The sequence below is a fragment of the Opisthocomus hoazin genome, chromosome 14, assembly GCF_030867145.1.
Source record: "Opisthocomus hoazin isolate bOpiHoa1 chromosome 14, bOpiHoa1.hap1, whole genome shotgun sequence".
Taxonomy (NCBI): domain Eukaryota; kingdom Metazoa; phylum Chordata; class Aves; order Opisthocomiformes; family Opisthocomidae; genus Opisthocomus; species Opisthocomus hoazin.
In genome coordinates, this window is record NC_134427.1 from 8,510,049 (window position 1) to 8,525,782 (window position 15,734).

A 15,734-nucleotide genomic window follows, 5' to 3' on the forward strand; every position below is an offset into this window, starting at 1 on the left:
AAGACCAGCCTCATTTCCTACATGGAAAACAACAATATCTTCTTTCATGCCATGAAGACTTCAGGCTCTCAGTATTTTTACTACATGCCAGATGACTGAAATAGATCTACTTGAGTTTACAGCCACCAAAGAATTAGACTGAAGTTACTGAAGCCATTGCTTTGGCTGAGCTTTCAGAAGGGCTTGTAGAGAAGTACAGAAACAAACCAAATCCAAACACAGCCTGCAAGAAGGGCTCTTAGTTTCATATCAAACCACATTTGGTCAGTGAAAACTTGAACACTGGCAGTTTATCAGCTGCATAATTTACCCAAACCTACTTCTGAATAATCATAAAGCATAAAAGTAGCTGTCAACTGAGAGGCAGTCTCAAGAACACACATCAAAAGCCAACATAACAGCTTAAAAAAATCCCTCAAATGCATAGAATGATTTGACTCATTTAATTGATTAAATCGAGCCAAACCCCAATCTAATAACACCCTTATATACAAAGAATATGTCACAAATAACACGTCAACAGAAATATGTGCTAACACAAAGAAGTTAATCTAGTTCTGTGGCAGATGCTCGTTTACATATGTATTGATTTAATTACAGATTTCTCTCTTTCCTTTCAAGATTGTTAAAGAAGATTCAGAACACAATCCCAGAACCACTCATACTGAGCCAGATGGACTAGATGCACTAATTTTTTCCTTTGGTTGTGCCTGCAGAGATACGCAACATTTCTGCTCTTATTGACACAAACAAAGTCAGAGGCACGGGCAGGACTGCCACAGCTTAAACTCCTGATGCATCGCTGCACATGAGGAAGTTTGCATTTGTCCTCATAAAGAATAAAAGTCGGAATCAGGCCAGAAAATCCTTGGGTTTTCAGTCTGCATTAAAGCAAATTTCTGTGCATGCTGTATGTGAGAGGTGAGGAGGATGGATATGCACAGGAGAATAAACCTGGCTCTAGGTTCCCACGCTCCCCAGTTTGCAAAGCTACACAAAGCATTTTTTCCAGGCAAGGAAGAGCGACAGAGAAGGCTCCCTGAAACCCCTCCCTTCCCAAGCCTTTCCACATGGAGATGGGCAGCAATTCTCATTAGTCACTGCTATAAGGTTGTGTTGTGCCCCTACAGCCTGTCAGTGTGGGAAATCTGCCTAGAATAAGACCAGTGCCAGTGCCCTGTGGGATGGTGCCAGAGCCAGATATCAGAGCTGCTTCACAAACTGTTATTTCTCACCAGTATTCAAAAAAACCCTACTTTTTGGGATGCCACTACACAGCCTGTGGGCAGACAATGGGTTTCGACGCAAGGAGAGGGGTCACCACTTGCGCTGGGAGGATGCTGCACAGGGATGCCTCGCACGGTGCATCCCTGCACCGGCTGCCTGCCTGTGGCTGTGAGCTCTAGTGTGGCTTTTCCTCCTGATCTTCCCCATCATCGCACCGTCCCACGGGCGTTCCTGTGAGACAACAGGTCTGTAATGGCGTGTTTTGAACAGCAGACCTAGAAGCCTCCTCGTCAGACCCGGCTCATCCTCCAGACCTGCCTGGGTGTGGGCAGTCGTTTGTCACGTGCTGACCAGCTTTGTTCAATATGTCATATTATACATATGGATTTTACACCTTAAATCCAACTGATAAACGGAATCCTCCATAACATTTTTTCTGCAAGAAATGGGGCAAACGGTGCAGCCATGATCCTGGTCCCGCATACTTGGACAAACCCAGAAAAACAGTCCAAATAGCCCAGGGCATGTGTTGGGCAATGGTTTCACGCTCTGTCAGCAAATATAGAGGTCAACGAGAGGGTGCTTAGATCCTGCATGCAGCAGAGTGGAAACACCCCCTGTCCCTCCTGCCTCGGCCCTTTTGCTCACCATGAATCACTCACCTTCGTGCGACAGAGGCCTCAGGCGCTGCGTACCCGCAGCACGGCACGGTCCTTCATGCTGTCGTTCTAGCACAGTACCTTTATGATTCACAAGCAAAATAATGCCTGGCCGCACACTTACAATCAGCAGTCACTGGTGCAACCTTAGGCAGGGGAAAAAGAGTGTTTTGATGTTAATCTTTTCGTAAAACATGGCACAAATCCAACACCAACAAACAATGTGCAGTAGGTGGAACTGTGATTGTATCACACGTCTCAAATGTCTTAGTTATGTGACAGCTTGACTAAAGCCAGGAGATTTTCCCTAAAATCTACTTATTCTGCCTTAAAAAAAAAACAACAAACCACCTCCTTTATGCATCCAAAAGTTCAGCTGGAGGACTTTCCTAATTGCCCATCATTTTTTAATTAGCCCTTGTGTTTTTCTCTGGAGTGATTTGAGTACAGTACCCAGATTGCACACAACGTTCCTCACTCTAGTGAGATGCACATGGCGACTTTTGATAAATATCATTTTTCCGGCACACAGCTGAGACTTGATGATATTTGGGTAGTTCACAAGAAGTCATATTGCTCATCCCCACCCTCCAGAGAAACTGGCTTTTCTGCATTAGTTCATACTGCTCTACAACTTCCACAAATCCAGAGGTCCTGGTTTCTGGAGCCACAACCAGACCCAGCCAGATGTGGTGGCTGCTCTGCGGGGTCAGTAGCTGCATGCGGTCAACAAAACGTTGAGACAAAGAGACTTCCAAGGCTTTCATTGGAACTATTCTTTCATGATCGAGAAAGGTTGATCTTCTGCAAGGCCATATCAAAGCCTTGTCCCTTGACCATATCACTCAGTGGTATCTGCAAGGCTTGAGTCATCTCTGAGCCTACAAACATAGGGTGACAGATGAAGCCCCCGTGTGCGGGGTGTTTTTCCACTGCTGATGGAATCCCTCGGAGCCATCCAGGCACGGGGAGACAGCGTGCAACAGGCAGCCAGTACAGGATTATTTTAGGCTGTGCTCAGTTACCAGAGATGCCCTTTGGGTGTTTGGTACATTCAGTCTCCTTCCACCTGCTCAATTTGTTTTTCCATTTGGCTGAGGGATTTACCTAAAGTGATGCTTCTCTCTGGTAAATACACAATATTGGGAGCTAATTTAGAGATTTATAATGCCAAGTATAGAAACTTTTTATTTTAATTGTGCTGCATGGGAGAGAGCTGTTACTTTAGCTCTCGCTCAGGTGGAAAGGTAGTAAGCAGGAGATGAAATGCTGTTGTATTTCCGTATGAAATACTGCTTGATAATATTTATCTAGCCTTGTGCTGTTCCTAGCATTTGCCAGGTGGAGAAAGCATAAATTGCTCTGCTCAGACTCAAACGCAGAGCCTGAAAAGCCCAGGCTGGGGCGATGGGGGGAGGTGGGATGCAGAGGTGAGGATGGAGGCTTGGGAAGCAGCCAGCTCTCCGAGGTGCGATGGCTTTGCAGGGCCAGCCTCGCTCATGGGAAGTGCTGCACCCAGCTGAACCCCCGCTGAGAAACCAAGCTGCGAGGACAGCGTGAATCAGCAGTGTGGGTGCTGATGAGCTCAGCTGAGTTCACGGGGGCTCAGAGGGGACCAGGAGGACTCCTGCTAGACCCTGTTTTAGGGAACACCAGCCAGTTTGGGTCAGCCAGCTCCGTTATGGCTCCAGCCACCCAAAAACACCCTCTGAGCTGGCCCGGAGAGGCCCGTGGCCCTGTTCTGCAGCCCAGCTGCTGACTTCCCACCCCTGAGCTGCATTTGCACCCCCTCAGCAAAGAGACTGCGATCTGGATGATGCGACCACAGCCGAGTTGCTCATGCAGCAACATTGCCAGTGCGGTAACACGCAGCCCTCTGACACGGTGTGTGATACTGAAACAAGGAGAGCATCCTCCTCCCACCAACCAAGGCACCAAAAACCACCAGTTTGCACCAGTTTTCTGCTGAAATCTTCAAAGCCCAATGATATATGATAACTCAGAGGCGAGTACCAAGGTCTCAGTGGATCAGGCTAAGTGGATTAGAGCCCTGAGCCCAGTACATGCAGTATTTTAAAACAGATGGTGCAGGAAGACAGATTGAAGAACAAAGCGGTGCAACAACACTTTTATCCTTCCCAGGAAATCACCTCTTCCAGTTATTTCAGGTTTGCCTTTGTCTGTACCAAGGCCACATGGTCACGCAGTCGTAAATCTGCCTGAAGAGAAAAAAAACCCCAAACCAAACACACACCAAAAAAATACCCCAGTAAGAGGCATTTTTTCCGACCCCAGCTTTGGAAAAGGCTGGCAGAGCACCATGCTCTCTGAGCAGAGGCACTGACAGCGTGGGCCGGTTTGGGCCCCGTACCTGCGGTTATTGCAGCTCCGGCTGGGGCAGCTGTGGGCGCAGCACCAGTCTGCCCGGGCTCCTCCTGCCCAGCAGCAGGGCTGGCAGCCTGCGAGGCTCTCCAGGCTGCTGGGAGGTGAGGCAAGCAGAGCCAGCCCTTCAGAAAGGCCTTGGCTCAGTTTGGCTGCCATTTTCCTAGGGGGATTTGGGAGCTCCCCTACCCAGGAACGAGGAGCTGTCACATTCGCGAGTGAATCTCGCTGGTCGGGTGGCAAGCTCTTTCCCAGTCGTGCTTCTGCTCTCCACGCTGGAGGGAACGGTGCCATGAAGTCACTGTTCCCTTACCCAAACCTGTTCGCTTTCTTCAATGCTTTGAGAATTCTCCAACATGAATCACTTTCAAGATTATTTGTCATTAAAAAAAAAAAAAAAAAGAGTTTGCAAACTTCACTTCTATTTCCCAACGTCTGCAACGTTGTGCGGGGCACAGATCACACCTTTAGTTCAGACAACTGCAAATTCACCATGCACTGGCCGGATCTCAGCCTTGCCCTGTGACTCTGAGCCTCTCACCAGGAGCAGGGCTGTCCAGCTTGGCAGAGCCTGCCAGAAAAGAGGCTTAAAAACCACAAGACAGTCAGAAATCCCAGCGATGAGCAAGTGTTTACCAAAGGCTATGTGCCTTGCAGGTACATGAGGTGTCCCTTTCTCACCTGCAACAGGACAAATTAACTGACACCTGAACAAAAACGAAAGCAACAGCAGCTTGGGCTTCCTCCTCTGAAAAGGATGAGAGGTATCATCTCCAGGGTGAGGGCCACCAGCTATGACCGTCTTCCTGGGTGACATCACCATTAGCATCCCTGCGAGGTGCCGGTCCCCTGGGCTGGGGACAGCCAGCCCTCTCACGGTGACCCTGGAGACAGCCCAGCTCCCCAGCAAACTGCTGCCACCTCCAGCCCGAGTGCACACAGGAGAATTTGTGTTTCTTCCAGCTGCTCATCCAAAATTAGGAATAACACAAATGCAAACATACTGTCACATCTCCATCACATTTCTAGGACGTTTTGGAACTACGTTGACTCCAAATAAAGAGCTAGGCTGATGGGGAAGAGAGGCAATGAATGCTCGAAAGAGGCCATATAAACTGTGGCCAAGTTACCCAGTGGCATTCCTGATCCCCCCTTTTTCTTTTTTCTTTCTTTTTTTTTTTTTTTTTTTTTTTAATAACCTTTAGGTTTTCCTGTAATAGCAAAAGAATTTCTCTTGTTTGTCATTGCAGTCCGGAACTATTTTTAACAGTGCTAATGAGTGACTAAAATGGGGTGGAGTAGCTAAGCCAGCTACACTGCTCCCAGCCACCCACGGGTTTATCTGACCATCAGAGGAGGAGCTGGACCAGGGCCATCCCGTGAGAGAAGGCAGAGCACGGTGCCTGCAAACGCAGGGAAGAAAATGTCTGTGTCCCAGGACGTGCATGGTGCAGCATGTACAACGGTTCCTATGACTTCTTAATATAAGCTCCAGACTCCTCACAGGGTACACGTGCCTAACACTTGAGTAGTATACTCTGCGTTAATCCCTGAACCGGGCTCACAGAGCATGTAGTTTGCATCTCATCTGCCCGCCAGAAAAAGATAGAAGAAAAGAAGTTATTCCTGGACTAGAGTTTTAGAAATGGTACCCAGCTGAAGGCAAACAGCACTTTCCCACAAAGTCAATAAATTACCAGCAAATGTAACACCCGGCCCAGGTTCGCCCTTTGGAGCCGTCCCTGCCGAGGTGTGCTAGCATTTGGAGAGTCGGAAGCTGTCGGAACGGGTACATCCCGCATCCCTGCTCCTCTCGTCACCACCGTGACTGCTGCATTCAGAGCCGGAACCGAAAACAACCGTGGGAAGCACCAGATGGCAGCTGCCGAACGCAGCGCGCCGTCTGCCAAGTCCTCCCGAGCAAGAGACCGCATGTACTGAATGGGAATGAAGACGCCGGCGTCGGAGCGTGACGGCAGTACGGCAGCATCGGGAACGCAGCGCTAGCCTGAGTGGAAAGGCAAGGAACACTCCACTCTGGACAAATAATATTGTAGAGGAATATATATGTGTATATATACTAAAAAAGAAAAATACATGTGTACATAAAAGCCTACCTAACCTAGGGACCTGCTGTGAAATGTTCAAGCCTCTCTGTTCACACCAAATCGTTAAAGGCACGTTGCACTGATGGGTTAACTATGTTCACTGCAGAAGAAAAGTAAGATGCCTGCAAACCCAGGCACGCTGTGGTGCACGTTACTGCGGTGGTGTGAGACAAAACGCTGGAGCAGCAGAGCCTCTGTCCACGCCAGCTCATCATTCTTCTAATGGCCAGGGAGCAGAGCAAGCAGAGCCCGGCACCATGGCTTGGGGCGCTGACGAAGGGGGGTCCAGGACGAGACTCCAGCCTCTTGGGCTGCACTTACTGCCTTGCCCCAGGTCTGCTGCGCAGCCGGACGGCGAGGACGCGGCGCTGCCAAACCTTGCAGCAACGGCTCAAAGCGCTCCCGTGTCAAGGAAGAACCAGCGATGCCTTATGCCCTTGCAATAAGTGACACGCATTTACGAAGGATGAATTTTTTCCCCCATACCGTCCAACCTCACTTGGTTTTTACCAGAAACACGGGCTGTATATGCCACCTTGAACGTCTCCAGCTGTGACACGCACAGGACCAAACTGTTCCAAGAAGCACTACATTTTAAGAACATTTAAATATACTGTCATATGTCTTTTCAGATTTTAAAGCTAAATTATTTACACATTTTCTTTTAGGAGGTATGGCAGAGGGAGACAGAAATACTTTTTCAGTATTTTGAAGCAATAACTTCACTGGGATTACGACACACCCTAGTAAGACAGATGCATGGAGTGCAGCTTGGAAATCTTCGCTTCGGCCCATAGAGGCAGTCAAATTATATTACCACATAGCCTTAAAAATCAGAGAATTAAGTGGTTTGTGGATGACAAAAGAAAACTAATTGGAGAGGTATTCTTAAAAGAGAAGAAAGGCAGTTTTGTAGAAATATTAAAAATGAGTGATTTTTCAGTGCTTATCTATAGGAAGACAGAATGTTGTTCTACCTTTTAATAATTTAGTTAAAATCATCGCTCTTGTATGTGATCACAAAGTTGGTCTAGGTCATATATAGGCTAGACCAAGCTTTTACAATACACGCTGGGATTCTTAAAATTTTTCTTTTTATATCAGTACCATAAACATCTAAAGTTGCTTAACTCAAATTATTTATAAAATTACGCAAGGTGTTGTAACTGAAGTAGACCAGTGGCAGCGTAGCTATCTGGTGTAAACAGAGCCACAAATACCTACACCAGCTAAGGATTTGTCCTATAAATCACACGCTCTAGGATCTCTAAGGTCAACTTTCCTTAAGCAACTGCATAGAGCTGTCAGTTAAAGTTAATTGTGCTCCTTCATATTAAATTAATAGATAGCTAATGAAGAAAAAAATAAACACAAATCTTTTTTATCCTTAGGATTTACAATAAAGGCTAAGCAGTCTTTCTTACTGAAGGGATTACACACACACCCCGAAACATCAGTCACATGAGGTTTTACTCACAGTAGCTTCAGCAAACATATTGGCCAAGGGCGAGTGGTGAAGCGAGGTGAGGATCTGAACGTGGAGGATCAATTCACAGTTCCTGGCTGCCACTTCTGCTGCACGAAGGAGCATCGAGACCAGCCCCCGTTCAGCCGTTCTGAGGTCAGTGGGACGCAGTTACGGTGAATAGAGGGATTTTTGCTGGTTCTGGTGACAGAGTCCTTCAAGCTCACAAGGTTCATTTACAAAAAAGAACATCTTACACCTGCAGAGCGTATGGGGAAAGAGACCATTCCCACCTCCACCTTCTTGCTCAGTGGTATTTTAACTGCAGCCAGCGAGGACCCAGGTTTCCTCCCAGATCTAGTCTTAATTCACTGTTTTCTAGAGGATGAGTATACATTAGAAGAGGCCAAAACAGAGCCTTTGGGGAAAAGCCTATTACATAGTTTCTGAAGAATGTCCCTGTGAATTGCAAGTATGGTTACAAATTACCGTACTTCCAAAACATAAATATGATAATGTGCTTTACTGAGCTGTGGTTGTCTTAATATTAGACCATGGGCAAGAGATATCATCTTAAATGATATGGCGGCATCAAATCAAGCTAAGAAGCTGCAGCACTGAATTTACGCTAACTGCATCCCTGCACTTCTCAGTTATCAACTGCACTGATAAGAATTGTGCTTCTTATCAACAGAAAGTAAATGAAAAAACACAGAAAGATTAAAAATTGCTAAGAGTCCTTTCAGAGAGGGCTACATGAAAAGCCTTAAGTAGACAATATTTCTTCACAACAAACATACTCTCAGGGTTAATACCACAGCTATTGGAAAACATTTACTGAACAGAAAAAGATGATTTTTCGTTCCCCAAATAGTAAATAGTATATGTATTCTTCCAACTGAGAAAAAAAGCACAGAAGAGCTGCAGTTCATTTCTTCTTGATTCACAGTTGCAAATAATAAGAGTTCACAGCAAGAACTTCCTCTTTCAGAATAAAGCAGAAACATCCAGTTGCTAAAAGTACAAATCTCGCCTTCTGTCATGAATCTGAATACCTGAAAGACACAGCAGTATCAGGACAGTCAAACAGCACAGTCCATGCAATCTCTTCGAATGTTGTGTAAACAAAATTGCACCTTTGGGTCTTCTCTGATGCAAGAGGGCCCTTGCTAGAACAACCAGAATGACCCATCCAAAGTATTCCCAAAACATTGCACATCAAAGAACCAACACCAGGGAATGACGCAGTCTCAAGAGAGATCTCAAAAGTACGGAAGCCTGAATGCTTTGGGAATAATTTCTTAGAACAACTCCCCTAGCAGTGTGGTGAGTTTGTTGGTGAACGCTGCAGCAATGCCAGCAGGCAGGTCCCACAGGGACCTCAGCCTGAAGCCGGGTGCTTGAGGTACAAAGCAAGGGGTGTCCCATCTTCCTGGGATCTGAAACCTGGACAGCCAGTGCAAAACAGTCGTTGTGAAGGGGCATGCTGATGGTATAACCACAAAAGCTAAGGTAGGTGGAGTTAGAAAATCATACAACTCATTTTAATAGAATGTTTTCCCTCTTTTAATGCAGTTATGGGAGGTGGTGTGTCTATCTGGGGGAAAAAACAGCTTTTGAAATACAGCCTGGAAGCAAGCAAGAAAGCATCTTTAATTCTGCGTGCACAAGCAAGGCAGCTATCCTTCGTAGGTGAGCACTGATTTGTTCCAAACCTGCTGGTTTCATTACTCACCTGCAGTGGCATGGCTTACACTGGGATTTTCTGAGCCTTGGTAAGAGCTTGCTTTCCTCTCTTAAAAAAAAAAAAATACTGGAGATGAGCAGAGATTCAACATAGAGCTAAAAGTAGACAGCAGTTCCTAAAGAAACCTTGTGCTTTTGCAGCCCAGCCTATAGCACAGGTGCTGGGGAGCTCTGTGCTGTCTGGCACAGCAATATACACTTCCATAAATATAAATATCAGCTGTTCTTAAAACATGACACAGCGCAATGAGAAGTATATTTAACAGATAGAGCCAAGAAACAGGGACTCCCACAGCCAGACGAGATGCACACATCCTAGGGACTTGCCAAAGACTCCCTGTGAACACGGGCCAGCCGTTTCTTATCTGCTCTTTCTGGATTGCTTGATAAGCACACGAATGGCGTTACACAGGTGGTGTTGTGAGGCTCCCCAAATATTCAGAAAGACCCTGTAAAAAGCCTGAAAGAAAAGGCTTTAACTGGCAGTGGTCGGGGAATATTCAACTGTTTAATTTCGTTTTCAATTTTTCCCCGCTCATTTTCTTTATGAAATTTTGAAAAAAACCCCGCTGTTGTTAGCACGGCTTCCCTTGTGTGATCCCAAGACCAGTTTCATGAAACATCTCCTTTTCTGGAGGAGTCAGTTCCTCGGGCTCCCAAGCCTCGACTGGCTCGCATTGCCCCCTTGGGGGAAGAGGGAACCTAACCTTGCTGTGAAATTCAACCCGAGCAGTCCAGACAGTGTCTTTAAAGCAATCAGGTTGTCATTTACTAGCTGCAAACAGACTAGGGTGCATGCCTGTGCGACACATACATACAGTCTCAGCTAAATCTGTGTACCACGAGCAGCAAGTTGTATTCCACTGAAGACCTACACACTCTCCCTTTTCCACGCACAGGCACCAACAGGAATTAGACACTCTAGCAGGAATATAAGTTAGCAACACACCTACAGCTGGGGCCCTCATAACAACCTAGTTTCTGTGTAGCTTCAAAATAGAGACTGTGGATATGACTGCCTGCAGATACAAACAGCAGTTTTAGCCCATGTTCTGCCAAATTCCTGCTGATGCAGATTAAAAAGTGGGTAACCAGTCAGTATTTCACAGCTGTCTCTTTTTCAAAACCTAAGGCTCAGGATCGCTTCTTCACATGCCTGGTGCTTTTCATCTACAAGCACCAGGTAGGACGCGCTGTATTTTTCCAGCAGACTCCCTAAACAATTTCACAACCCTTTTTCATGGAGACCAGTGCCAACCTGGCTGTCTGGGTAACGCCCAGGAACAGCAACACGGGTGTATGCTAACAGGGCACCAGCGCTCTGGCCAGGAAGCCTGACCCCAGAGAGCTTCTCAAACGCAGGAATTAAAAGAGAGCCATTTTAGTCAGCAGTCCTAGATGCTGTGGGGATATAAGCTCCTGGGAAATGGACTTCAGTCACCAGCCATCTTTTTTCTTTCTGCTGGCAGTACATAGGATTGGGATCCCTACTAATTGTTAAAAATAAATAAGCAACAATCATCGCTCCTGCATGAACTGCATTAGCTCTGTGTAGTCTACTGCAGGGAGCAATCACAGCCTTGGGTTATCTATTGAAAAAAATTTCTACGAGCTGGGCTGAAGACAGCTCCAATTTGAGAACCTTCGGAATACACTGTATTATTTTGTGTCTTTACATAAGCTGCCATCAAAGAATAAAGTGACAGTAAGTATTTCCTTACCTCCCCCAGGAGCTGAACTTTGGCTTATATTTTGTAACCTAACAGGTCCAGTCATACAAGCAGAACTTGAGTGTTGCTTCATGGTACATTCTTGCATGGATGTTAGGCACCTTTCCTGTTGCAGAAGACCAAGAAGAGAACCGTATTTCCTGTCAGAGATGGGCTCATCTACCGCGTGAAGGTCAGGCAAGGCATGATGGTACACCGAACTGGTAAGACTGGGAGTCCCGATCGAAGCGAAGGGCCATAAATCTGCAGCTTGAGTTGGATGACTCCGCAGAGCTGATGGCTGGTATTGGCCTGCCATACCAGCAGCAGAAAAGTTCAGACCAGAATTTGACATGCTTGTAGCAGAAGATGACGGATATGGTTTGGAGCAATGTGAAGAGAAATTCCATGGATGGGGAGACATGCTATCTACTTAAAAAGAGAAAGAAACATCTGAAGTCTCATCAATTCTTACTTTTTTCCAAGGCAAATTCCAATGGCCTTCTAAGGGAATGCTACCAGATTGCATATTCATTTTTAAAGAAATAATATATTCACTTTAGAGCTGCTTATCTTAAAAATCAACAATAAATTAATACTAAAAGCAGACTAAACCACCACCACCACTACTTTCAAATAAATATTATATGCGTTCTCTTACAGACCACTAGCATAGGCAGGGTTTTAACAATTGCAAACTTAGACAAATATATTTTTGCAAAGACAACAAATTAAGTCATAATGCACTTAATGCATCTGATGGTGACGGAGGTTCTTGGCTGGAAAATGAGGACCCAGTCCTGCCAACAGGCCCAGGAAGAGCTTAGGAAGCACTCCAGCAAACACCGAGATTTCCCCAGGAAGTCCCAGCTACATCATAATCTGGTGCTTTTCAAGCATGATTTTTGTGCTTTCTGTTTGCACACAATTCCAAATTTAAGCACGCTGCATCTTAAATTCCTTAGTGAAAGCTGAGTTAGACAGTCACCCCCATCTAACACCACGCTCATGCACGGAAAGCAGCTCACCGTTCTTCAGGACAACAGCCTCACCCTTGTGCTTTGTGCTCAGGTCTTGCGGGTTCTTGGCATTGCTTAAAGCTCTAGAAAAATGTTCATCTACCACGCTGTTAATATCCCCCTGGAAATATGTAAATACAACACTCTGAGACCCCCATTCTGTTTTCACTGGTTCTTTGCTTTTACACGGCTTCGGAGAGAGCTTCCTTGTTTCCTCCATTTTCAATAACCAAGAGCCCCTGCCGAAAAAGACACAGACCAGTCAAAGAAATACTATTCAACTTAACGTGCACAGTTAGCGGTGAGCCCGTCTTCCTCCTGAAACTGGTTGGGCCAGAAGAACTGTTACTAGTAAGGTTAGATTCTTTATCTGGGTTTCTGCTTCTTCCACGCATATTTTCTTTACTATTTCCTTCTTATATACTTCTAATGTAGAATACTTTAAGCATAAAACAAGAGGAGAAAACTTTCCATAAATATGTACTACATTTTTCAGAATTGTGATGGGAGTGCATTTTTCCCAATCAGGCAAATTGAGCCCAATTAGTCTTTAACCCATTCAACGCAGTATTCTTTTGCCAGTGAGCTGTAAGTTTGGTATCACTGAACAATACACAACCTTAGGGATAACGCATCCTGGAAGCAGCGAACGGCTCAGAGATGCAGAGGGCCTGGTGGATACTAGCCTTGTATGAGTTACCTGTCAATGCCACAGCATCGTCACTGTTGAAGAATGAAATGAGCACATCTATCCACCAGCTGTCTTTTCTCACCCTGCTTTCATCCGTCTTTGTAAGCCTGGGCTTAGGACCCAGTACTGTGTAAATATGCCCTGAGGATGGAACTGTGCTAGAAGAACTGAAGCACTTGGACAAATAATTCAGGGGTTGCATTAGCCCTGGATGAAGTTCAGGGCGAACTTATCAAAGTGCTTTGTCCAATTCCAGTTTTTGCACTGTTCAAAAAACACATTGACAGAGTGGGGGGGGGGGGAGAAAAAAATACTCAATGGAACTTAAAATAATAACAACTTTAGACAAGGTGAGGTTTGAAGTACCTTGATCACTGTCAGCACAGACCTCCACAAGGAAAAGACTTCTGAGAGTAGTTAGTTGCTTCACCTGTTAGAAATAGACACTCAGATTAAACTATTGGAAATTCTAATTATGGCACATTCAAGTAAAACAAAAAAAACAAACCGAACAAAAAAAATTTTTTTGTTTGAAACAACTTACCTAGGAACGTGGTGGATCTGCCAGTTGCTTAAAACTTTGGTAGCGAGGTTGCTAAAACACACACTGTAGCTCAACCAGAAGTTATGGATTTAAGGCAGGAACTACTCTAAAATAGGTTTTAGGAAGTCAACAGAAGACTGTAAGACTCCTTTTTGTTCTCCTTTAAAATCTCTGCTGCCAGATATGGTAAGAGTAGGACAAGGAACGTCACTGCTTGCCCTGGAGAAGTGTCGGGTTTATGCATTTGTGCAGTTTCTGGCCGCAGGGGAGCTAGTTCTACGACCAGAGCTCATACATTCGGCTCTAATCAAAATCATATTTAGCAATGCTCAGGCTCTGAATGCAGCGAGAAGCGCCTGCTGTTTCTATTCAATCTTCTAGTCTCATTGTCAGCTCATCACACCACATAGCATAATTGATTTACCTTGGTAGTAAAAAGAAGGCTGTTATTTTTCAGAGACAGGGAAACCTTTGGCTGATAGCCAGTTGTATCACACAAAACCTACTGAATCATTAGATCTGTGTTTCCATCCAACTAGCCCTGCAATATGCAGTGTTGCTTAATCTGTTCCAATACATTTGTCCGTTTCCTCTTCTAATCATAAACCCTCCAAAGCTTCCTCAGAAGCTTCCTGATAAGCATTGCACTCAGCTGTGTCTCAAAGGGGATTCTGAAGTATCTGCAAAGGCTGCCTCCGAATGGTCTCTCAGTGTTTCTTACACGTGAAAAGTGTTCAGGCTGCAAAGCCAAGTACTCAGATGTTAAGAAATATGAGGATTAAGGTTATCCACCCATAATCCATCCACCTTTTTAATCTTAAGCCTTCATCCACAGACTTCTTGTCCATGTTTATCACTTGCTTCTACATCTGATTTTGCTTGTTATCTCTACATCCTCCATATTCAGTTCAGTTCTCCCTCCTTACTGATCCCTTGCTCAGCTAGCCCTAGTCCACTGTCATCAACTACCAATTTATGTTCAAACTCAAGAGTTCCTCAGTCCTCGTTTTAGGATTTCTACTGCTTTGCCCTTCTTGCACCCCTTCCCCAGCTCCAGCCTCCAGTCCACCTAAACACAGTGGTGGCGATGGGACGCATACAGGCTGGTCACCTTTAGGAAATGCAAGGGGATGCTCTGTAACAGTCATCTGATTCAGAAGATGATCTTTCAGAATTTTAAAACCAACCAAACTTTCCCAAACACTGAAAACTTAAACCGACAAATCATCCGCTTGATGTACAGACACCTTCCCAAAGCCCATGAGGGGAGCAGGAACCAGCACGACCCAGCCAAACAACTGGAAAAACTTCAAGGACAGGAAGAGACATTATTTTTTTCCCAGTCTTGTTTTAGAAAGCAACCCACTGTTTAGGTTGAGAAACTTTCTGGTTGCTCAGCTGGAGGCCAGTGCTTGCCATGGAAAATTCCAACCCAAGTGGTGAAAGCTTGGCAACGTCATCAGCAATCATATGGCCTGAGAATGGACTATGTCAGGCCATCTCAACAGCAGGCAGCAAACCAGCCCTTCCTACGCTGCTCTACCACTACACATCAACATACAATTTATAAAGCGTTAGCTCTGGCCCAGAGGTCTATTCTTCCTCTTCCTCGCTCAGTGCAAGCCAGCCATTGTGTCTTTGTACCACTTTATTAACATGCTTAACTTGCTTGTAACATTGATTGTAAGCTCCTTTAGCACCATTTGTTGGTGTGTAGCAGCTGTTACGCTTGCGTGAATTGTGACCACAGTAGTTGCAGTGATAGAAAAATTATACATTTTTTAAAAGAAGGAATGGTCTGGTCATTTATCCCTTTTTTCCTCATTTCTCTTAAAAACCTCGTGTGCTTTCCAACAAGTAGTCACAAGAAGGCTGGGTATAACCTTGGTTATATCTCAGTCCTCCCAGTGATCATATGCATGAGGAATCTAACGTCCCAAGAGCCAGGACTCAGATTTGGAGCACTGTGGTCCTCATCACCTGAACTTCCCCTTCTCCCGTCTGCCAGCAGGAAGTCTGCAAAGAAAGGCAGAAATCCTTCCAATCTGTGTCTGCCACAAACTTGTCAAAATACAATAGAAGTGGAGCTCAGGATGAAACAGACTCAGCTCATCCCACGCTATTCTCAGAATGGGTTAATTTTGGCAAAATAGTGCATGTAATTGTCCAAGTTATTTGTCCTTC

General features: G+C 45.3%; 1 protein-coding gene across 1 annotated transcript; it reads right to left on the bottom strand.

Moving 5' to 3' along the window:
- Positions 1-8,855: 8,855 nt before the first annotated feature.
- VGLL1 (vestigial like family member 1) lies at positions 8,856-12,535 on the bottom strand. The gene is made up of 4 exons (XM_075435889.1): positions 12,325-12,535; positions 11,309-11,725; positions 9,577-9,636; positions 8,856-8,896 (listed from the first exon to the last, which is right to left on the bottom strand). Exons 1-4 carry the CDS (start codon positions 12,533-12,535, stop codon positions 8,856-8,858), a joined length of 729 nt encoding a protein of 242 aa, XP_075292004.1.
- Between the last annotated feature and the right edge of the window lie 3,199 nt (positions 12,536-15,734).

Excerpts from the sequence above, each read along its gene's own strand:
- VGLL1 (XM_075435889.1), bottom strand. The coding sequence starts at position 12,535 with ATGGAGGAAACAAGGAAGCTCTCTCCGAAGCCGTGTAAAAGCAAAGAA. Across the intron at positions 11,726-12,324 it reads GGCTGTTGTCCTGAAGAACG|ATAGCATGTCTCCCCATCCA; the intron begins GTGAGCTGCTTT and ends CTTTTTAAGTAG. Across the intron at positions 8,897-9,576 it reads TGTAAGCCATGCCACTGCAG|GTATTCAGATTCATGACAGA; the intron begins GTGAGTAATGAA and ends TGTGTCTTTCAG.